The sequence below is a fragment of the Ammospiza caudacuta genome, chromosome 5 (genome assembly GCF_027887145.1).
Source record: "Ammospiza caudacuta isolate bAmmCau1 chromosome 5, bAmmCau1.pri, whole genome shotgun sequence".
In the NCBI taxonomy this organism is placed as follows: domain Eukaryota; kingdom Metazoa; phylum Chordata; class Aves; order Passeriformes; family Passerellidae; genus Ammospiza; species Ammospiza caudacuta.
Genome location: NC_080597.1, coordinates 64,320,483 through 64,344,815, shown reverse-complemented (window position 1 = coordinate 64,344,815; position 24,333 = coordinate 64,320,483). Strand labels below are relative to the sequence as shown.

Genomic DNA, 24,333 nt, shown 5'->3' with positions numbered 1-24,333 from the left:
GTAGATGAGAGTGACTAAAAGTAAGTAAAAATTTTAACCTTCTGTATCACAATTTAAATTCTCTTAAATGAGACAGTAGGGAAATCACAAGGCAAATGAATATCAGGTTTTGGACAATCCCAGGACAAACTGCCACCTACCTTCAGTTATGAAAATGTGTTGGCTGATCTGAAAATACTCTTGGTATTTAGAAAAACTTGTGGAGAAAGATACATTGGTAGCTGGAGGAAAGTAAGTGCATTTAGCTAAGAATTTGCTTTCTTTAGTTTGGCTTTATAAAATACAGTACATTCAAGAACTGAACCTGAAGATGCTGCTTCAATGTTTAGTGTTATTCATTAAAGCAATTAGCTTGAAGTCTGTGCTCAGCCTTTGCCCAGTGAAGCTGAGCTGGTGAGGAGGGAGGCAGCGCTGTGGGGGTTTAGCTCTGCTTTGTGTGTGAAAGCAATGGCAGGGAGTTCCATGTGCCCTCTAACCCCTGACACCTCTGAGGCATAGGAAGCTGCAAATAAAGAAATGCTGTTACACCCTTGGGCAGATCTGCTCAGAGGCTTTTGCAGGTTGTTTTTGTGGTGCTTGACCCTCCCTAACTTTCCCTGTTTTACAATGATAGGAATGAATGGAGAGATGTTTAAAGATAAAAAGACTAATTTCTTGTTCTCTTCATTTCAGTATTCACTGCTCCCTGCAACAGCACCATTCTCAATCAGTGAAAGTGGAGCCATTTTTTCCACAAAAGAATTTGATTATGAGAAAGATCCACATAGGTGAGAATGTATTTTATTCCCATGGCCTATTAGCTTATAGTATCCAGAGAAATGTTTTCTGACATACACAGAATGATTCTTGTTCTGTTTTTCTTATTTAACAGTTACTTCTTAAATATAACAGTGACAGATCCAGATGGACTCAACTCAACTAGAACAGTGAATATAAATATAATTAACATCGATGATGAAAGGCCTTACTTTACCACGTGAGTAAAAATTTTCCATTGCTCTCAAAATGAGGTGTTTTCTCAGGTTTACTGCTTTGGCACCAGTGGGAGGGTTTAACATATGACAACAAAATATGACTGAAAAAAGTATTTTAGTTTTGCTATAATTCCTATTCTTATACTGGACAGCTTTGTCCTGATGTCACTCATTTATTCTTATTTGTATTCTTAATAGTTGAAAGTTTTCCAGGCTCTGTCTTTACACTAAGAACAGCCAAACAAGCTTGTTTTACTTGTTAGCATTTACAGAGGTTAAAGCTATGCAAAGATTCATGGACAAGTTCAGACAAGGAGGTTAATTCACCCGGTGTGAATACAATCATATAGGGTTCTCTCCTTATGCAGGTGGGCATTTCACCATAATTGTGTTTATTCATGCAGAAACGTCTAGACATAAAAAGGTCTCCCTTTTGATCAGTCTTCTCTTCCCAGACACACTTGTAAACAATCCTGGTGATCTTTGAAACATTGTTGTCTCTTACTGTGTCATAAGCAGGAAATTGTGTCATAACACACAAGTCAGAAATAGCTTTTGAAGGTTAATGGAGTCAGGATATATTAAGAATTTAGAAAAATGGGAACAAATATGCATGTGCTACAAGCAGGCTGTTTTGCTCTGGAAAGCACAATGGATGGTTGTTTCTGAAGCAGGAGCTTGACAATTACTACAGCTGATCTGACTATTGTTGATTTATCCATGTCACTTGCACGAGACACTGATGGGATTCAAGGCACTGTCATTGTGTCTCCTGGTTGTGAGACTCTACAAGGTCCCTGCTGAGAATATTTATGATGGTTCTTCTCCTGCCACCTCTGCAACAGTGGAGACAGGATAGCACCTGGGGCCATCATGCCAGGAGGTTCCAGCCACTTGTTTGGAACAATCTTCTGGGTATTGTCTCGACCCAGAGCAAGGCATGGTTCCTGGGCTGAGGCCAATGATCTGGACCTTGGTGGACAAAGGGGTGAAGAATCTGAAGAAACAAAAGAATTAAACTTTAGAAATAGTCATGAATTGTTGTTGCTGTTGCTGTTGATTTTATATTTTTTTGCTACCTACTTAATACTTGAACCTCATGTCTGCAATAAACAACATTAATAACTCATTCCATGTTACTGTACTTCTGCAAGCAGGAGTGATGCCTTGGGAGGCTGCCTAGAACAGAGACTAGGCAGAGTTAAAGGAATAAAGTGGATATTCATTAAAAGGCCTTCAGAGGATACACCTTGGGCAGTACAAGAGCTCAGCCAAGGCTACACCCAAGATGGACAACTGATCATGAGTTTTCACACTTTTAGGGGTTTCATTTCATTTACATATTGGGGTTCATTGTCCAATTACACCTTCAGGTTATGAAGTCCCATCCTCCCAGATTGCTCTCCCCAGTTCCCTGTTTTTTTATCCTTTTGGGGCATGAAGCTGCAATGGTGTCCTTAGTTCTCAAGCTGAAGAAGGATTGTTTTGTCTAATTGAACTGTGAAGAGAACTTGCTAACACTTTATATGAAGTTCAGAGTTATATACTAATGCAGTATCTGGAAAATATGAAAGCTGAAACTTAAGGCATCATAAGGAATCTTCTTCCCAGTGCCAATGTCTGCACATTGTGTTCTAGACTGATTATTCCCTCCTAATGTTGCCATTTTTGTGTATTGATCCTTGTGTCTGGAATGCTAAAAGAGCTCTTTTAAATGTTTATCCACTTGTTTGAATTAGTGAAAACTGCAGTGACTTGAGAATCTGTAACATCTAAGACTTGTAGCACAAAAAGAGTCTGGTATTGGTTTGAATCTTCTCCCTTTTAGATTGGCACTACAGATCAAAAATAGCAGCTCAGTTTGTAAAGAACTTTAGATTAAATTGCACTTGATGATCTATCCTTAATATGCCCATGTATGGTCTGTCCCCTGCTACAATGAGAGCTGCATGCTGGGGCTGAGTACTGCCTGACATAGTAATAATCAGTGCTGGGTAAGAGCTGGGGAAACTCGAGGAGTTAGCAAACCTCCTTTATTTTACCCCAATCATAGCTGTCAATAACAGAGTTTCAAAGAGTCTTTTTAATTGTTCCCATAGTATTTGCAAGCACATCTGGTTTTGGTGTTCACAACACTACATTGACATTCATCCTTTTGAAATTGTTGCTGTTAAAATCAGTGGAAAACTTGTGGAGTCAGGAAAACAAAGGAGAAGACAAGAAAACAAGCATATGCTTCCTTTGCAATTACATGGCAGCGACTAAAAGATCTGCTAGAGCCATCCTGTACAAAGCCACGGCAGGTGGCAGACAGATGGACAGCAGGACACATGCCAGACACAGCTGTGTAGGAAGTGGCCCCAGCTCCTCCCCAGCTGTACTGGTGCTTTGTGCTATGGGGGTGTGCCCAGTAATGCCCCATTTCTTCCCAAAATATCTAGTGGGGATGGGATAACAACCAGGGTGCAGAAGGGTTTGTAGAGCTGTGAGGGTGGAGCTGGGGTGAGTTTGCTGTTCACAGAGAGGTTGGAGTTGGGGTCCCAGTGGGCCTGGGGAGTTTCCTGCCTTGGGCCAACACCACTTAGAGCTGTGGGAGTGAGTGGGATCTGTTTCCTTCTGTGTGACTCTGGAAGCAGCAGGAGAACAAGGAAGGAAGGGACTCAATGCCAAGACCAGAAACTTCATAAATAACTGACACAGTAGGCTTCATAACCTCCTTGTTTTCTTCTGGCTGTAAGTCAGGTGTTTTTACTGGGATAACCCTCTGTGATTTCTCTCCTGTATGCTTGCCTCTTTTCATATGAACTGACAGAACAGTTGAAGACAGCATGTCTCCATAACCATTTTTAAAATTGTGAGTGGAGATCTTGAGACATGGGATCTTCTGTTCTGTCTATGCAATTCTCTGCTCCAATTGCTGAGTGCTCCATGATGTGTGTCTTCAGAGAACAGCAAAGGACTCATGTCTTCCTGTGCTGGGAACTACAGAGCAGGCAATTACCTAAGTGGTAGCATAGCATGTTTTAAAAGTGTAAGAAGTATTTAGTCTTGAAACACACTTCTAATGTTTTTTGAACTCTTGAGGACCTTCAACTCCCTTTGAGTTCTAGAATTAGGAGATGCATGTGAGTTCGTCTGTGCTTCAGTAATATCAATCAGTCATCTGAAATTCCTTGCACCATTTTTGTCCTGGCCCATGCCTATTTTCACATGTGGTACAAGTACTGAAATTGTCCACCTGAGTACCCATATGAACATCAAACTGCCACTACTGTAAGCAATCCTGCACAATTGCCTGCCAGGCCATATTTGACCAATAAAACTCAGTTCATGGGAAATTTGAGAGCTCTGTCATACCAACCAGCACTAGTAGAGAACCATTTTCCCAGTGTAAAATGCATCAGACTGACAGATGCTGCTGGGAGTTTGAGGCATGTTCATCTGTTAGGCACCCAGAAGAGTACTCCTTCCTGCCTTGGCCTACTGCAGCAACAATTCAGTTTTTCTGTAATACTGTTGCCCCCCAGAAGGCTCCGGCACTCATTCCAAAAGATGATTAACTACATTACTTGTAATAGTTGCTTTTCTCTTGCAAAATGAGGGAATTAAAGGAAATGGCTCTTTGAGCTGGTGGCTCTTTAGGGAGATGGATGACATGACTTACTGGCCTCCTACCTGTGCAGCTTCCATGGTCCTGTGAAAGTCAAATTGCTTTTACTGTGGAAAAGTTGCAGAGGAAGAATACTTACTTGTGTGGCTGTGCCATGACCACATGCCAGTTCAGCTACTGCTGCATGTCCATCTGGCAGAACCCATGGATGGATATTTATCCAGACATGCAAATAGCCATCTCTGAGCTCAGCAGCCCAGCCATGGCTCTGCTGCTACACTTGGCTTCTCAGCTAAGTCTGTAATCAGCTGCCCTTACAAAAAAGATGCGTGCTTTGCTGAATTTTATCTTGTAGAAAACAAAGAATATACCGGATTCCAGAGGAGCAAAGCCCAGGCACCAGTGTTGCCAATATGACAGCTAGAGATCCTGATGATGGAGATTCTCCCAGCAGACTTTTCTACAGCATCCAGTCATCTGACAGACGTTTTTCCATAAATTCAGGTCAGACAAACAAAAATGTTTCTTCTGACATCTGAAAAATAAAATAAAAAAAGACTGTCCATCGGAGAAATTATTTTTACCTTAGTTTTAAATAGACTTATTTTATTAAGTGGCTCCCTATAGCAATAAGGAATGCTCAGTCCCTTATAAGAAAGTGCAATTCTTTGGTCAGCTGACCAAGACTTGATAAGCTACCTTGAAGAAAGTAGACCAAGGGTGACTTCTTGACAAATACTAACTTGTGGCTGGAGGATGATGGTTCCTTGGGTGGAAGTAAGATTGCTGATTTATTTTTAATCTTTGAAGACTGCAGTGACCCTTCTGGGGTTCCTGAAATGTCTGTAGGTAGTTAGACTCTGATGTCCTCCCTCCTGTCTGAAATCCTCTCTAGCACTGAGCTGCACAGCAAATCTACACCTCAAGTTCATTGTTCCATTCATGAGCCTCCTCAGACAAGACCATCCAAAGGAGTCTCTTTCTCATGGTGATTCCATCTTCTTCATGCTCTCTGGGCTCTGTACATCCGTTCCCCAGGGTTTTTTCCTCCAGGGCTGGCATTCAGTGACAGCTTTGCTCCTTGTCTGCTATTGCTTTGGATCTGTTTATCACAGTTGTAAGAAGTGCCACACAACACAGTGCTGTGGGGGATCAGGATGATCCATAAATGCTTTGGATTCCCTATGCCCTTTGGCCTTGTGTTGCCACCTTCCTCCTCATTAAACTCCAAAATGAAGAGGATGTGTGCACTGTTCTTTTAACTCCTTTGTGCTTTGGGAATAGTACTGTACCATAAAAATCTTCTATTTTTGACAGAGGCTAACAGAAGTGAAAAAAAGTATTAAGTGAGTGGCTGACCGGGGCACTTGGCACAGTCTGTCACAGCTCTGTTGATCTGTGAGTAGATTTGGACGTGCTGACAGATGCTTGAATGATACCAGTGGAAAGAGAAGCTGTTTCACTAGCTAGGGAGCCAGGACAGCACAGGCATTAGCAGCTTGTTGTCCTTGGTATTCTGTGAATGCACTCAACTCTGGCTTGCACTAGAAGCTTGAGAGCAAGGGAGACCTAAATGCTTCACAAACCCTCTGCTGATGCCTCCTAGGTGTATTTTTCAGCAATGGTATCTAGCCATTTATCTTACCCAGAATGTTCAGAACCATTTTGCATCACTTAAAAAAGTAACTAAACCCGCCATGATTTGCACAGAACAGAAGGCTTGTTTTTATTCTGCTACCTTTCTGTTGAGCTGCCCTGCCCTCCTGCATGTACACCATGACTGTTTGTTGCTTCCCCCCATGGTGAATGTCTGACTCCTGGCTGCTCTGGCAGCGACTGGAGAGTTGCAGGTGGCCGGGAGGATCGACCGGGATGCGCTTCCGCTGCAGCTCCATCCCAACATCTCCCTGGTGGTGCGGGCGGAGGACAGCCCCAGCAGCGGCCATGCCAGAGAGATGGAGATCACCATTGTTATTGAGGACGTCAATGACAACCCCCCAGAATGCAACCCTTCTGCCTTCAGGTATGGAGTCTGTTCCTGGCCTTGGGGCTGCCTTGCTGCCCCCGGCCTGTGTGCAGACGAGGGCACAGCCCCAGACCCACAGCTGGAGGCTCCAGTGGACATTTGTCACCAGCCTGCCCATTGTACAGGGCTGCTGTCCATCACAATGCATGGGTCACTGTCTGGGCTGCTTCCTCCATGGTTGCATATTTAGATCTAGCATTTAATTTAAAAAGTAAATCAATGTTTCGGCCTGTGATATATGAAGAGTTCAAAAGCAGAAACATGAGCTGCTTTGACGGGAAATGTGTTTGTTTTAAACAGGAAAGAAGCAAATGAAAATACTGCTCCTGGGACATTTCATGTTGATCTTAGAAATTACTGTAAAGATATTGATGCTGATCCATCAAACAACCAATTTATTTTCACTGGATTATCTGGTTTTGGAAGCAATAACTTTACTCTGGAGTCCACTGGAAGACTTGCGGTCAGTCATTTGTGTCTTTATGTTAGATTACCCCATTAGAGAAGTCAACTTATGAAATATTAAAAGGGATTTTTTAAATTTATTGTACAAGAAAAAAAATTACTGTAATCCATTTCACAGTAGGTGTGATGTGGAGAATGACTGTTTTGACTGGTTGTGAACTATATACCCCTAGATAGGATGCTTTCTAAGGATTCTACAGAATTTAGTGAACAGAGTGTTTTCTTCAGTTTTAAATAAATGTGCTAGATATGATTAAAAAAAAAATTCTTTTTTAGGGAGTGTGAAGCACCAACTTTGATATGGATAAACAGAGAAATTTGATGCCATTTCATACCCATTTACTCATGACAGATCCTTGCTATTCAGCATGAAGAATTTAAATACTTGAGAAATCTCACGCTCAGTAACTGGTCAGAATCGTAAGATCACTTTGAGTGGCAAATTTTCACAGAAGTGTGGTGGGATTTGCACTTCTGTGATTTTGCATGTCAAAATATGGATTCCTTATGCTGATAGCTGCTGGCAAGCTGGCATTGGCCAGAACCCCACCAGTTCTGGGACATGTGCAATGGTGGTTGTTTTTTTGCTTTAAAAAACCCCCGTGGGCAACTGCAGAAAAAAGGAAACAACAGAAAATAGGCATTCTGTCTAAAAGTCAAGAGTGCTACAGGAGCAGTAAAATGATTTTGTATGGTTTACTTTAATTTTAGAACTGAGGTTTCCTTGTCAATAAGAACGCTCTTAGCTGCTTCATCTGCCAACATAAAAAGCATTTTCCTTCCTGCACAGGATAAGATTGTTGTCAAGCCTTTGATCCCTGTGTATGTGCAATGTAACAGACTGCGCCAAGCAACCTGTTCCTCCAGGAACCTCCCTGAAGATACAGCCAGCAGGGGATGCCTCTGTGCTAGACCCACTGCCCCAAAGTTTATGAGGCTTCCACAGCAAGATAGAGAGCTCAGAAGATTAGGATTTAAATCTCTGTGAGCCACCATTTAGTAACAACTTGGTTCCTGAGAAAACACTCATGGCTAGACCTGATACCTTTTTTTAGTGTCTGCAGGCATGAGCTCAGGTGATAGCTCAAGCTATCACTGTTAGCAATTGCAGATCCTTGTTGAGCCAAGAAAGGGCAGCATAACCAGCCAGCTCATTACACAAGCTTTGCATTGACTAGGCAAAAGGCCAAGACCTTATCATCCAAATTATTAAACTTCCTGCTCTAAAGGGGAAGAAATTTTGTTGGCAGAAATGTGAGCATGTGGAAAAAGCCTGGAATTCAATTCTGGAATTGACTATTAGTCTGTGTTATTCCTATAGAACAGTTCTATATACCCAAGAGGCAAATCATACTTAGAGAATGCTGAAAAGAATAATTGTCATCATGTGTACTGTGACTTAATGTATGGAGATATAAATATGATTATGTTCCTTTCTATTTAGATGACTGGAACTATTGATCTAGAAAACCCAGCTAATCCAGGAGTTGAAGTTTATACTTTGACTGTCAGGGTGCAAGATATTGCCCATCCTAACTACTCAAGCAAGTATCCCTTTTACATTTCTTTTGATAGTTTTCTGTGCTGTAACATCATGGAGAGAGGAATACCATATGTATTTTGAATATATGCATGAGAAAACTTCACAGCCATACTTAACTATGATTTAATCTTCTGATTTAATCTTCTGTTATATTTCCAGATATCATCTACATTTACATCAGGATAAAGCCAGTGAATGAATTTTTTCCAGTCTTCCATAATTTATCTTATGTATTTAGTGTTTCAGAAATTACTAAAGGTACAGTAAGTAGCACCTAAATGATAGAAACAATGTTGCCATGTTGTTAAATGCCTTTTTGCTCCAAATGAATTTTCATATATGTAGATGAGGCAAATGGCTCAAAGTTCCAGTTCAAATAGGGTCTCCACCATGCAACCACCTACTACCCTTAAATAGACTAAACTGGCAAAAACTCCAATTGTACAGATGGAAGCTGAGACAGAGACAAATTCAGCAATTTCACAAGAAATCTGTGGCAGTGCCAGGAACTGAACTCAGATGTCTTGTTTTAGACTGTCTTTCTGCTCGTGCTAAATTAGCCTTTTGGAGGGACTGTGGTGGTGCACAGAAACCTTTACAGACTGACACAGATGAGTGAGGACTCCCTTGGCCCAGCCATGCAGCACTTCTGCTGAGGTTCCCTATACATTCCTGTGTTTTGGCATTTTTTGTTAGCAGCCCGTGTACAGGGGAGCCATAGCACACCACAGGCAAATGGTGCTTATCATACCATTGCTTTATTTTTCTTGGGTGAAAAACTCTAACCAAATCTTTAGTTCAATTTCATCTGTGCCTTGTATTACTTTAAATGTTAATGAATATGGGGGTTTTTGTCTCTAAGTTGGATCCAGCATTGGAAGAGTGCATGCCACAGACAAGGACTGGCCACCCAGTGTCATCACTTACTCCATTGTAGCTGGAGCTGGCACCAGGGATTACACAAATATCTTCTGGATCAGCCCAACGAAAGGAGATGTGAGGATTTTAGCTAGGTTAGACTATGAAACAACTCAGAAACATATTTTCACAGTACAGGCCTCAGACCAACAGAAGTCTACAACAGCATCAGTGAGTAAATCCACTCTACTACTTCACCTTTACCTACATCTTTCTCTCTTCTTCCTAGCAAGAACAGTAAGACACTGGGCAAAGCACTTTCTGTGAAAGGCAAGTGCAACCCTGCCCAATTATATATTACTCAGATGAAAGAGATGTTGTTTACTCAGTCTTGGTTTATTTCTCACAAAAAGGATAAAATAATATTTCAATATTTTTGACTGTGGCGTTCACTTCTCAGACTTCTTTTTCTTATTTTACCTGGACAGTGAAGTTGTTTTCTGTGCCCTAGACAATTTAAGTTATTCTTTATGGCTACAGAGGTACTAGAAAATAGAAAAAGGACAGGGTCTTGAAGCCAGGTAACACAATTTAATTGTAGCCATGCTTAGTGGTAAACTCTTTTTGGAGTCTCTGTAGTGTCCCTTGGCCCTCAAACATACTTTTGATTTTGTTTGTCATTTCTTTCCCTGCAAAGTGTCCAAAGTAATGTGAGAATTGTGTTGCAGAGCTGTTTTCATGGAGTGGTACAGAGAGGATATGGCTTGAATAGCAGGGTTGGTCTTAGTTTTTCTGCCCAGACCTATTTTATTCAGAAGAAAAAGCATAGATGCTATATCCACAAAGGTATTTTACAGTAACTTTTTTCAAGGAATCCCAGTGTCCCTCACAGACAGGCTCCTTTTGACTTCTTTTCACACTTTCTCCCTCATGACTGCTTTACATTTGATTTTTACACATCTCTTGGGGGTGACGCAGGTACTAGGCTTGCTTTTCATTCCAGCCAAGCACCACCCATAGAGCTGCTATCGAGGAGGCATTTAATCTCTTTATCATCTACAATGTTTTAAGATGACAATTAATGAAAACAGCATCAGAAGCTTTTACCAATGTCAAGCTTGTTTGTTGTCTGACAAACTGACATTAGAAAGAAGAACTTTGGGAAGGGTAACCTTTTTCTTTTAGCTAACTAATCCCAGGTGACATAAACACATCTGGTTCTACTCAGGGTGCTCCTACCCATGCAGGAGGCCATTACCAGCATTTCTCTCTCACTGGGAACAGTCTATAAACACTTTTCCTTCCATGGATCATACTCTAAATGGTTATTAAATATGCTAAGAAGCATAACTAATGATTGTGAAGTAAACTGAGAGTTTTGGAAGGGAGTTTAATGATTCTGTGGTACTATTATTATTTCTCATTTTCACTATAACACAATTCAGATTGCTCAAAGAGACATACCAGCTTGAAAAGCCTTCACTTTTGGAAGATGGCTCCGCTTATGGAACCTGTTCCAGAAGAAATGCTGATCACAAGAAGAATTGAAGGACAAATGATCACAGACATTTTCTGGCAGGAGCTAGGCTGGAAGGGGACTTCAGTGCTCTTCAACTGTTGTTCATCAAAAGAACAAAATGGGCAAAAGCAAATAGTTTCTGAAATTAGCAAAATCTGTCCTGGCACACTGAAGCAGCTTCAGCTTGCTATTGCTCTTTTCTTCCAGGTAACTGTGAATGTTTTGGAAGTAAATGATGAAGAACCAGTTTGTTCACCCAATTTCTTCTCACTTCAAATCCCAGTCGATTTAGCTGTTGGGACCAATGTTAATGGCTTCAGGATTGAATGTCAAGATCGTGATTCCGATCCCAGGTCTTTCCGTTACTTCATTAATGAAGGTACTGTGTCACAGTGGGCGAGCTGGGAACAGTGGGAAAAAATACCAAATGCTAACAGTTCACTTGTATTTATAAACAAATATCTAACATAGTTTGTGTGCTAATTTCATGGTGAGCTAGCTGTGATCCACAAGTTCTGCACATCATTACACTGATCCTCTCCACAAGCTGGTTACTGGTGCTACAGGTGCTAGCAGCTAGAACCACTCCCTTGCAAGGCTGCATTGCCTGCCATATTAATTAATAGGCTATTAATTACTCATTTGACAAGAACTTCAGAAGAATGAGCTGGAAAGGTGTGCAGTGTCAAATTTCCCTTCCATTAGAGCTGAGTAAATCTTGAGAAATGATGGAAAGTTCTGTATTTCTGCATATCTCACCATCACATAGATGGTGGTGCACTGTTCAAAACAACTGCTCCAACCTGCATATCATAGGTCCATGCTGTAGGCAATAAACCCTCTTTTTAAAAATCCTTCTTTGAACCAAGTGATCAGCTGCATCCACTTGGAGAACTGCAGTGGTGTGGGATGACACTCAGCTTCACAAAAATGGAAACGCTCTCTTGGGGCAATTCCTTCTTTTGTTGCTGAGGTGATTGCTGTGAAGGAAGGAGCAGATTGTCCAGGGGCCAGTAAAAGAGCTGTGAACATCAAAAGAGGGAATCTCTGTCTTACTGCAGTCCCTTGATGCCACAGAAGGAGCTCTGCAGACATGGTATTGACACACGATTCCATACAAATGGCACGGCTGTGTTAGTAAATCAGTGTCTGATCATGGGCCCAGTCTTGGTGGTACAGACCTGAGCTGTGTCATGCATTGGCCTCTGAGTCACAGAGCAGCTCATGGCCCTTTTTGTGCTATAAAACAGGCATGGCCTTCAAGGACATGTCAACTCTTCATCTCTGTGGGGCTGCAAGAGCAAAACCAAAGCACATTTGGTGCCTTTTCAGGGCTCTGATTTCCCGTATATGTGGTCTGTCCATATCCTAACCGCTGGAGCTGGTCTGCCTGCAGCCTGGGCCATGAGCAGCTCTCCAGCTACAATGGACAGAAAGCAAAGGGTGGGGGCCAGCATTTCTGAACTCTCCTCCCTGCCCCATGGTGCTGACAAAGCACTGCAGGGAATTAGTGTTACTGAGCCATTAACTCTCTTCAAAGGCCACTGCCTCTGGGCAGATGGAGAATCCTTGGAGAGGGGCTGGAGCAGCACTCCAGGGGCACCCCAGTATTGGAATGAGCTCTGCCACAGGGCAGGGTCCTCACCCCAGCTGGGTGTTGTTGGGTGCTACCCTGGTTGTAAGTTCAGGTCATTCAGGTGACCTCTTGTGTGCCCTGTGGCTCTGAAGTGTTTCCACAGCCTCCTCTCTGCTACGTCCCCATAGCAGGTCTCATTCCAGATTGTAATGCTTTTGTGACTGTGCTGGTTTAAATTATTTTATGTGGTACAAGGAAGATCAAGGAGCCCTTCCTGTCATTGACATTTCACCACACTTCACCACTTGTTACACACATTTACTTTAATGTGGGATTAAAGTAATTTTTTTTTTTTTGCATTTTGGTGTTACCTTTTTGCAGGCAATGAGAACAGTCATTTCACTTTTTCACCAAGTGCTGGCTCCAACACATCTCGTCTGATTCTTACATCAAGGTTTGACTATGAGAGTGGACTTGATACAAAATGGATTTACAGTCTGCGTGTCCACATAACAGATGACAGTTTAGTATCTGCCAGGGACAAAACTACACACTTAACTAAAACTGGAACAGTGACCTTAAGCATCAGAGTTATCCCAAACCCAACTACTGTCACAACCACTACGGTAAGTTCACTAAAGCTTATGTCCAGTTCTGCATTTCTTTTAGGGAGTAATCTCCACAGGAGTAAGGAGAAGAGGGTAGATGTATGAAAAAGGAAAGCAAAACCCTGGAGTGCATCTAGTCCTGGGAGGTTCTGAGCCTTTTGCTCTTATGGTGAAGCCAGAGGTGGTTCATGTGCTTAGTGTCATGAAGGATTAGTCCCAGGTACAGAGTCATAACATGTGTTTTGTATTTCAGTTTCTAAAACAAAAAGGGCAGGAAGCCAAAGGACCAGGCATGCTGCCATTACCATACAACTGGAAAGTTAAAGATTTTGGCAGCTTTATTAATAAGAAAAGAGCAGGGATTAACCTTTGCCTGGAACCTTAAAATTACCTCATGCATTTTGCACTACTTCTTTTTTTATTCATAACTATTCACTCCCCCATCTGCCTTGCAGTTTTCTGTGCTTTTTTATCATTGGAGCACATTAATCTGTGGCTATCAGAGTTGAAACAGACAACAACAGCAACAACAACAACAAATCCTCATCATTTAAAAGCGTCCCTTTTCCAGACCTGAGATCACTGTCGTGTAAAACTTGGAGCAGCATGTCAGGAAATGAATCAGTTTTGCACAGCTCAGTGTGTTGCTGCAGTTTCAGCAGATTTCAGACAGCAAATCCAGAGGGGTGGGATGGGTCTTTCCTGAGCTCCACGCCCATGTGATGGTCCATGGCTGAGCTGAGTAAGCCTGCACAACTTTCGGCAGCCCAGGTGGATCTAACCTTGCACATCCTGTGGAGATGTGGGCCTGTGTCCCAGCAATCCTGTTCACTCCTCTGCACAGCCATTCCAGCTGAGCTCTGTCTTACCAGTTCAATTCTGAAGCTGATTTCCCTCAGGCTGGTGCAGGATGTGCAGAAAGCTTGCTTTTGTCTTGTCTGTAGATGTGACACAGCCTGAAGGTACAGACCACTCTGTCTCCATCCTTGTACCAGTCCTGCCTTGCTGCACCACCCTCCATCATCCACTGTCCATCCATTCCCTGCCTGCCTGCAGATGGCATTATCCTCTTCTCTCTTGCATGCAGGAATGAAAGCAGGAATATCCAAGTGAAGTGGTAAAAGAGGCCTTTGCTGTAAAATGGTCTAGATCTTCTGGAGGCTTCTGGTAACTGAGCCAGAACCAAAGGGTCCTGCAAACAGCAGGATCATACCATACAGATCAGACCATACAAATCTGGTTGCTTTGCTCTGAACATGCTTAGCTCCAAATTTTCAGACTGATTAATAACCCTATTCTTATCTAATGATCTTTTGGGAAGGAATAAATGATTTTTTCCCTGCCTTCTACTCCCCCAACTTGATGTGGAAATGAAAAGTTAAGCTGAAAAAACTTATTCTGTATTTCTTTCCCATGCTTCACCACAACTACAAACAGTCTCAACCACATACCACAGCATTAAATCTGTCTCCCCAGAGATATCAATCTTCCACTTGCAGGCTATTTTCCAGAAGAGCACTTCCAATACAGCAAATCCTCCCATCACTACTCTTTACATGTGTTCAGTGCTCAGCTCGATGAGTCAGAAACTGGAAAGCTGTTTAGGTAGTGTAGAAAAGAAGCCCCATTACAAAATGTCACTTGTGACTTCAGTCCAGGTGAGGAGAAAGTGGTGGTGGTGATATTATTTGAGCATTTCTCTAAGGATTGCATGTATCTTTTTTTGACAAGACTAAATAGATTATTTTAAAATTTTCCTTAAACTGGAAAGAAATAGATACCCTGCTCAATTTCATACTGAGCGTGATTACAATTGTCTTACAGAAAATTAAAGAAAAACTTCAGTTGGTGATCAAAACTAATAGTACCACACTAGGTAATGAACTAGGTAGAGTGAATGAGTAATTTCTGAAATGTGTGAGAATAGTTTCATGATAGGACCTTAATGAATGAGCTGTTAACACCAGGTGATGTGCCAGCTCCTAGATGTGTCTCCTTACACTCAGGAAGATGTGGGAGATTGCAACTGCTCAGGAAGTGTGGTTTTTCCTTCTGGAACGAGTCACTGGGTAAAAAAGAAGGAGTTCCATTTCTTTTTATACAATAACCCAGTTTCTTAGGGTTCAACTCCTCTTACAAAGCAGTCCGAATGATTACTGCAGTGAAGATGACCTACTTCCAGTTTTGCCTTAGGTAAAAAGAAAACAGTATCTCAGTAATGGCTGTATTCCCTGAACTTGCCCACCCTCCACTGTAAGCATGCTTACAGCCTCTCAGGCAACCTGAGACTCTTAAACCCCACCACTCTCAGAATCTCAGCTGGTCAGAGTGACCCCGAGATACATTAGAAAGTCTCTTTTCCCAGCCCGGCACTTGGAGAAGGAGTCAGAGCTCTTCAATTCTTGGTCCTAAGGTTGTTAATTGTATCTTAGCTATAAAATTCTTTCTCCTGTCCAGCTGAGGTCTGCTCAGCAAGACAGTCAGAGGCACTCTGCCCGCCTCCCGGGCAGTGTTATCTTTATATACTAAAAAGTACAGGTACAATATTTACAATTACATTCCAATACCTATCACCTGTGTAAGACAGTGAGCTTCTACTCTAAACCAATCTAAAAGTGCCACCATCACAACAGCAGATGGAGGCCAAGAAGAAGAAGGAGAAAGGCTGGACATGCCAGGATTCCTCCATCTTGCCCCCTGTACCCCCATTCTAAAAACCTCAAAAAGCCTATTCACCCTGTGATAAATTCACTGTCATTCTACTTAAACTTTTGTGCCTTGTAATTCTTCATCTAAAGGTTGGTAATTGTTTTTTCCAAGGGCTAAATCAGAGGCACAGGGGTCTTGGGCTCTGTGCCAAGGTCTCTGAGCCCCACAGACAGGGGTTCAAGGAGCTGCCAGGGCAGTCAGCAGGCAGGAGCATGGCACGAGTCCCTGCCTCCCTTCACCTCCCTGTGCCCATCATCTGCCGAGCCCTGGGCCAAGCTGGGCTGCCTCAGCCAGATAAAAGGTGATCTGGTGTCAGCATGCAGCCCTGAGGAACTCTTCTGTCTTGTTTTAAAAGCCTGGCGTGACTGTTGTGACCAGAAGAGAGAACCTGTACTCTCCATCAGCATGGTACGTGCCGTTTGTGGTCACCCTCGGCGCGCTGCTGCTCCTGGGGCTGCTGGGCCACCTGGGGCTCCTGCTGCTGACACGGCTCCGTAGCTGCTGCCCCCCGGCAGGGAAGGCACACAGCACCTCTCTGTGAGTCCCCACATGGCACTCTGGGCAAGCCCCAGCACCCCCTGGCAGTGACAGAGTTAGCCTTTCTGCCATGATAATGTTGCTGCTTTGAATCTTTTCTAGCAGCATGGCTGCACTGCAGTAAATGCTAACACAGCGATATTAATGGGTGGTAATGATATGAACTCAAGGAAATGTGTCCCTGGCATTTTTTTTTCGTGAGTTTAGTAACATTAACATTAGGAGAATGAAGGAGTGGAATTAGCAATTGTAACCTCTAAAGGCAGCTATGCTCATGAGGCTCAGTTGGAGCCTGTGCCAGACTGAGCTGACCACAAATATTCTGGTTTGCATGTGACCCCCTCTCCGAGGGAGCTCCCATCTAGGTAGTAACTGGATGCATTTTTCTCTCTCTTAGCTACAGATCCCAGTGTCCTTTGCAAATATTGGTGTTCATGCCAAATTCATTGTTCTGGCAAAACTTCTGCAGATTTCCTGGAGTTTTACCAAGCCAGTTACAAGGCTCTGGCCCATAAAGCTTACCTCTAAGTGTTCATGCTTGGCAAAAGGCATGGAAGCACCTGGGACCAGCTCTGAGTCACTGTGGGAAGTGGAGAGTTCCCTGCTGGCTCCTTTCTCAGTGGGCTGGAGCCAGACTGCCTCTAAATTGACTTTGTACTTCACAAAACAAAGATAAGCAGGCCTTTAAGTGGCTGGGATTAAAAAAAAAAAAGGATTTCTACAAGTATTCTCAGGATTTGGACATCAATTTGGAAGTTACATTAAATGTAAAGAGCTACTAAATGACTGTGACTATATGCTCAGATCACGTGTGCAAAGCATTAAATGGTTGTGATAAAAATGACAAATGAATCTAAGATACTGCTATTATTTATTAATTGGGCAAATGATTTATTGGAGACTGGGGTCTCAGATCAAAGAGCAATTTCTATATTTTCAAAAACATTTATAACCTTTCAAATATTTTTAAAAGGCATTCTCTGAGCACATCAGACCCAAAGAAAACTGACCTTCCTCCCAGGATGGAACAAAATTACAATATCTGAAAAAATATTTTTCCAGATTATATAAATCCATTATGCCATCATCAACAAGACTTTATTATTTTAAGAGCATCCCTTCTTATAGAGGTGTTAGAGCAATGCTCAGGACTGTTTTCCTGTTTGAGAGCAGCATTAAATGATGCAGGCTTTCTGTGAAAGCAAAATCAGAAACCAAATAAACCAAGCTAATCTCAGAACTCAAGGAAACACATCCTTCTTGCCAAGTGAAAGGGATTTTTTTTTTTTTTTTGGTAGAGAAAACCATGACATTTGTTAACTACATTCTTAATCTTCTTTTCATTGCAGGATAAATGCTCCAGGTGTGTGCCTCTTTTCTATATCTTAATGTTTAAAAATAAGACCTTGTTTATGATCCTGTGTAAAATCTGTAAATTAATTTCTAGATAGAAATTTGACACAGTAGAAAGTTACTGAGATTAGATAATCCTGGCCAATTATGGGAGGCCTGATTTCATGGCCTTTTTAATCTTTAAATCTATTAACTATTAGGCAAAACCCAAATTCAGAGTAGTCTGGTACTCTGGCATAGATGCTAAAGAATGAGTGTATTTTTCACACACAATTTATATGCTATCTGTTAAAAAATAATCCCAGCCATCTATAGCACCTTCAAGAGTCCTCTCCACTCTAATTCCCTGTTCTCTGATCATTTGCTCCCTTGGCACCATTACTTCACTTATATAAAGATTTATTTTGAAGTATTGCTGCTTTCTAAAATGTTTGCATAACCTAGCAGGGAGATAAATCACACATGGAAAAGCATGGTTTTTTTAAGCAGTCTTGTTCTTTTTAGTCCCATTGCATTTCTGCTAGAAAATACTGCCCATATGGGCTGAGTAGGACTCTGCTTTTGTAATTCCCCTTTCCTCAGTAAGTATCTCCCAGCTGGAAAAAAATGCAGACCTAACAAACCCCACAAAATTAGCTGTTCTCTTGGTTGCCCAATTTGAGACATTTCAGTGTTGGCTGATTTCCAAAAAGTGAGCACTTTTTTCTTTCTGAAAAACTGGTTCCCAAATGCTGGGCAGAAAGGGCCAGACAGAACAGGTTTCCCATCAGTGCTCAGGCTGAGATCCACCTGCAGCAGTTCAGCGTTTTGCACACCTGGCTGGGAAGCCCATTTGTGGCCAGGCACAGCTCTCCACTGAAAGGCCATTAAACAAATTGGCAAGGAGTGAGTGAGAAGAAATCATAGCAACTGGTTGGGTACCATCCACAAATCCGTGCTGCTGAGATGCCCATGGCACTGCTGCTGTATTTGTTTGCATGTGGGATGAGCTAATAGTGTGGTGAATTCACACACAACCAAACTGTTCTCCAATCTGAATTTTACTTGACTGAAAATGCAGCTCTGCCATGTTTTGTCTCCAAGCCGATACTTGACAAAAGCTTTGCAACCACAAGCATTTGTGTAAAACAATAATCTGCATTTCTAGTTCAGATATTCCCAAAGGTGAATTTCTGTATTTGTTCATATTATTTAGAAAGGGAAATTTGTTTAATAAAATTACTATTCATTCATTACTGACTTTTCAAGGCTAGTCTTTTGATTAGTCACTGGCAACTGTGGATTCTCACTCAGCATTTGAAAAGAAATAAGATTCATTTAAGATGTCTCAGCATTTGAGTAGAAAGAATGTCTATTTCTTTGAGGAAATCTTGACTTTAGTGTCTACAGTCACCATCAGAAAATTCTGATTATTAACAATGTGCATTTTCCTTTCTGTAGAAAAGAAGAAGCCTAAGAAAGAAGTAACTGTGGTAAGTACTGCTGGCCTCAAAGGAAGCCCCAGTTTTGCCAGCCCCATCATGCAATATGACCATAGGACCCTTTCTATGAATGGTGTCTGTTTTCCAAAGAGAGCATAAAAATGATAGGCAAGGCAATAATTGCTCTCAAGTGCAAATACTTCACTGTCCCAGCTGGCCTCTGTGTTTGGAAGCAACAAGTGTGTGAGGGATGTTCACCTGCACTGGGGCTCCTTTGCTGCCCAAATGCTGTACGTGGGAGGTCAGACAGGCTGTGCCCACAACAATGACAGGGACACTCACTGCAGAGGTGGGACAAGTGCCCCAGCTTCACTGATGGCAGCAGTGCCCTGCTGAGACTCCACTGACCTGTGGAGCCAACTCTGATCCACCTGAGTGCAACCAGGAAGGTGTGCCAGCACACCCAGGCTGTGAAGAGTTTGCCCTTGATAGCTGTTTGCAGCAAAATGTCATGGATGTTTCCACTGCTGGAGATGCTCCTGGGCCTCAGGGCTCCTTCCTTTTCGCAGACATAATTACATAAAGGCTGCATAATTGTGTAAATAGACAGAATGCTCTCAGGCACATGGTGTGGCTCCTGGAGTGATCCTTTGCAGGTCCAGGAGCTGGACTGGGATGACCCTTGTGGGTCCCTCCCAACTCAGGATATTCTGTGAATCTGTGCAAAGCACTTTGATAAGTGAACTCCCTCTCTCCACATTTTTTAGAGAGGGGATTCCCAAGCCTACTCTGGGTGGAGGAGATCATCTTGTGGTAACACACATGGAGGCATTTAGCATGTCAGAACTTATTAATTCTCCTTTAAATATCTAGTGAGGAAACCCTATACCACAAATGGCTCTTGTTGCCATTGGACTATGGTCCAAAGTATTGCCATTGGACTGGTTTAAAAAAAACAGTCAAAAGGAATGCAATATACAAGCCACATAGATCCACCTCCATCCATGTAAATCACCATTTTCAAGTTACTGCTCCTCTTTCTGATTTAATTCACAGTTTTCATTTTTCATTTTGTGTTTCTTCACAGACAATGACAAAGCTAAACACTATCTTTGATGGAGAAGCCAGGGACCCAGGTAATAAAAAGCAATTAACAGAGGATATGAATATTAGGCTGGAAACAAACTGGATTAGTTGATTTAAATATGGCTTGACATTGATTTTTCATATTTCTAGAATATACTTATAGACCTTGAAAGCACACATCTGAGGGTCAGACTGTTCACAATTCCTCTGCTAAACTGGAATGCATGGATGTGGTATAGAAAGGTGGGAGGGGAGAAGGAATATGTTGCAAGTCTCCTGCTCTGGTGCTGTCATAGCTACATGGTCTCACCCATCTTGTGTCTGGAGAATGGCCAGGAGATAAATGTCACTGCAGAAGTGTTGCCTTCACCTCCTGAACTTCTCCCTGGAGAAGTGGGTGGGTGAGTTACTGGCTCCTGCACAAACCTCCTCCCTTACAGGAACAGTGTGCTGCTGCTGTTTATCCAAGGCTCAGGCATTGCTTGTTGGGGAGAAAAGGGAAGGCCATCAGCTGGCAACAGGCGCCTGGTGACATTATGTGAATTATGTGAACTCTGGGCATATCTGATTAACCAGCTGGGAAAAGCAAAAATAAGGTGAAAGCTACAAACCTCAGGATGAGCTGCTGGGGAGCTCATCCAGCTCCCCGAGTGACAGCCACTGCTCTGCAGCAGGGCTCATTACAGGAAAAATTTTTTTACTTTACTGAGGACTGATCTGGCTTACCTCATTCCCCTGAAACACAGCCCCTGCCTGAGCCCCTTACTTTGATTCTTGGCCTGGAATTAGGGTGCCCAGCCCTGTGCCTAATGGCTGAGAGCCCCAGCAGGGAGATGAGGGGCTGGTAAAATGTGACAATCAGACAAAATAAGTTTTTATAAAATAGATCTGAAAATAAGCCTGAAACAATAGGTCTAGAAATCATCCAGAAGAAGGCAGGCTTGTTTCAAGGCTTGGATTCATCTGGCCAATTTCCACCAAAGTGCCTGTAACTTGTGTTTTTTATTAGCTGGCTCAGAGCTGTTGGACGTGTTGAGCTAATGGGAAACACCAGGCATGGAGACTTCAGTACAATTTGGGCAAACAAGTGGGACCCTACTGTGCAATTAAGTCCATCCACAAGGCTGCTCAAGGCTGGTTTGATCCAGGTCCAAGCTCACCTGCTATTTATAAAGAGATCTGGAGGAATGGGCTCCAAAATCCCTGTTTTTTTCCCTGTGTAACTGCATTTGTAATATATTAAACATGAGTAGTCTCTAGGCTGCTGAAAGAGCTGCTTTCCAGTCTTCCTGCAGGACAGCTGGGGCTGCCTTTCTCAACAAACCTGACCATAGTGGACTCCAGGATATCTGAGCCCATCCAAACATTCATCCAGAGCCACAGCATTTGTGTCATGCCTGACACAAACATTAAGCTCTAACACAGCTCTGTGGTGACAACAGGGAAAAGTGTGCTCCCCACTCCTCCCCTCTCTTCTCCACAACTCATTGCAAACCCTAGAGGATCAAGGGTTGCTGCTTTGGAAATGAGATTTAATAATCCCCAGCACATCATCTGTTGAATATGATTAAGAGGGATGGTCAGAAGCTGTTCCCTGATCTGGGCTGCTTTAACATGTCTGACTTGTAAGCAGACAGAAAAAATAACATACAAAGAGGTCCAGTTTCATCTTGAGTTGCTCAAATTTTGTTAATATGTCACAAACCATTAATTCTGATACAAACTGCAACATTTAGAAACACGTAACCACTGTTTCTTTCCAAGCCTTAATGGTCTTTTGTTTGTCTTCTATTGTTTGATTACAGAAAGTGCCATTATAGCTTCTGATTCTCTTCGTAGCAAGATATAGTGAGTTAGACTGTGAGGGGGTCACACTGGACACACAGCAATTTTTTTCACTTATCTCTAGGTAGCAATGAACTGAAGGAGAAGATATTTTGCTTTTAATGTTCAAGTAGAAATTACCCATAAAACCTGAATAGAGACAGAAGTCTTTCTGACAATGAGAGATAGCCATGTGTGCTAAACAACACAAATTTAACCATATTTTATCTATATGAGAAAATAATGTACTTGTATGAAACACACAGTACTTTCACTCTACTAATGGCAAAGTGGACAGCAAGCCTGGAAGAAAGCATTTTGTGTAAATGGAGAAGGAATGTGTGCAGCCAAGACTCACTGGATCTCCAAATCCTGGGTCAGTACAGATGAACTGACATGGTCTGGAAGATGTATGTGGCATGCTGTGCTCCTAAGCAGGGTTTGCTACCTCTGGTAGGCAACTCTACATGACAAAGTAGGCACAGACATACACAATGGTCTTGCTCAGTATGGCTGAAGATAGAAGTTTTGTCCTTACAGATATGGATGTGTTTGTTAACCCCTGGTAGCTAGAACTTGGATAAATTTATAGGGTGATAAGAAATTGATTTCTTTTGGAGTAGGAATGTTTAAATATCCCTGTTCTCCTAACTGCAAAGACAATTCTTATAGTGACAGAATCTCCTCTTAGCAGCCACTCTGATGCCCAGCTCTCCACAGAAATGAGGATTTCCCTCTCAGGGCTGCCTCCCCAGCTCAGCTGAATTCCAAGAGCTTCACGTTTCCCATTTCAGTTCCATGCTGAGAACTGCCATGTCTTAATCTGATAAGGCAAACATTATTTTAATCTTTTGTCTTTTTGTTCTTTCAAGTTACTGGCAGAGTGTATGAGTTCAATACACGGTCGGGGGCCCGGAGGTGGAAGAGGAGCAATGAGCCCCTTCAGCCAGTGCTGGCTATGCAGGAAATGTCCAGTGCCACAGAAAACAGTGGCCAAGGGGTGGATGGAGCAGAGGCACCAAGCAAAAAAGAGCCTTCAGAGAAGAGGAAAGAGCTGACTGCAGCAACAAAACCAGCTGCCAAGCCCTCAGCAGGGCAATGAGAAACACCAGGCCAAGCTGGGCTGAGATTGCAGAAGAAGAAAGAGGAGTCTGAGGATGGGGGCTTATCCTCACCAGCCCCTTAAGGCAGGAACTGACCTCCTCTCCCAAAATGAACTCCTTTTCTATTAGGCCAGAGTGCATGAGACTCCAAGGCACCTCCCCACTGACACCTGATCTGAACAGCCAAAGAATCAGATGTGACTTTTCTCTCTCTCTCACTGTAAAACAAAAAGTGGCCATAAGGTCTGTAAACCCGACCCAAAGGCAGGATGAATCTGGATGCACCTTTGGCAGGTGCATGTAAGAGCAGGAGAGAAGAAGAGGAAGCAAAGCAGAGCCATGGACAGAAGCATTCAGTGCCCACTGCCTCCTACAGACACTGGTAGCTTCCCCATAGAAAAGTCTGCACCTCTGGCAGGCATGGCCCCATCCTCTGCCTGCCTTTGGGAATGGCAGCACACACAGATGTGAATGGGGTTTCCTGTCCCTGCTGAGCAACTAGGTGAGTGAAAAGCACAGCAGGGTAGAAATGTTTGCTGGTAGAAGCTAAAAATATTTTCTCTTCATTCAGTATTTTATTTCAGCCCTTCCTTGCCCTCCCATCTTGCTGTAGAAAAGTCCATGGCTTGAAAGCAGCTCTGGAGTAGAGAAAACTCACATCTTCTTGTGGCATCTCAGGCTGTCAACACTTTCAGCTTATTTATCTTTTGTAACACTAAGAGCATTCAATATCTTCACCTTTGGTATTTCCTCTGGCACATTTAATACTTTACAGGATCAAGTGGAATATACTCAAAAGAATAATGACAGTAAACACATGGGGTGAAATAATCTTTTCTGAGTGTGAGCATGTATAATGTAAGCGCTGTCTGAAAACCTGATATAAAACAAACAAACCTGACAAGATTTTATAAAATTATTTTAATCTGAAGAAAAGTAATTATAAACGATGACTTAATACTCCATGGCTTGTCTTGGCTTGTTTTCTTTACTGATTGCAAAAAGGTTTTTTGACAGCAAGGGACTGATATCAGGTGGTAAAAGAAAATTTTGGTTTAAGTTGAGCAGTGGCAGTCAATGAAGATTACATTCAGTCTCTCACATACATTGTTTTTGTCATG

The 24,333-nt window shown here is 42.5% G+C and overlaps 1 protein-coding gene across 1 annotated transcript in view; it reads left to right on the top strand.

The window, feature by feature from the left end:
- Positions 1 to 23,211, top strand: part of CDHR3 (cadherin related family member 3) — a 33,528-nt gene extending 10,317 nt beyond the window's left edge. Inside the window, exons 5-19 of the mRNA XM_058805854.1 lie at positions 673 to 767; positions 872 to 976; positions 4,940 to 5,088; positions 6,418 to 6,607; positions 6,911 to 7,073; positions 8,520 to 8,619; positions 8,778 to 8,876; positions 9,481 to 9,707; positions 11,203 to 11,374; positions 12,953 to 13,197; positions 16,244 to 16,425; positions 17,775 to 17,788; positions 19,219 to 19,250; positions 20,287 to 20,335; positions 22,982 to 23,211. Coding sequence (XP_058661837.1) covers positions 673 to 767; positions 872 to 976; positions 4,940 to 5,088; positions 6,418 to 6,607; positions 6,911 to 7,073; positions 8,520 to 8,619; positions 8,778 to 8,876; positions 9,481 to 9,707; positions 11,203 to 11,374; positions 12,953 to 13,197; positions 16,244 to 16,425; positions 17,775 to 17,788; positions 19,219 to 19,250; positions 20,287 to 20,335; positions 22,982 to 23,211 — 2,052 coding nt within the window. The remainder of the gene's footprint in view (positions 1 to 672; positions 768 to 871; positions 977 to 4,939; positions 5,089 to 6,417; positions 6,608 to 6,910; positions 7,074 to 8,519; positions 8,620 to 8,777; positions 8,877 to 9,480; positions 9,708 to 11,202; positions 11,375 to 12,952; positions 13,198 to 16,243; positions 16,426 to 17,774; positions 17,789 to 19,218; positions 19,251 to 20,286; positions 20,336 to 22,981) is intronic.
- The last annotated feature ends 1,122 nt before the right edge of the window (positions 23,212 to 24,333 follow it).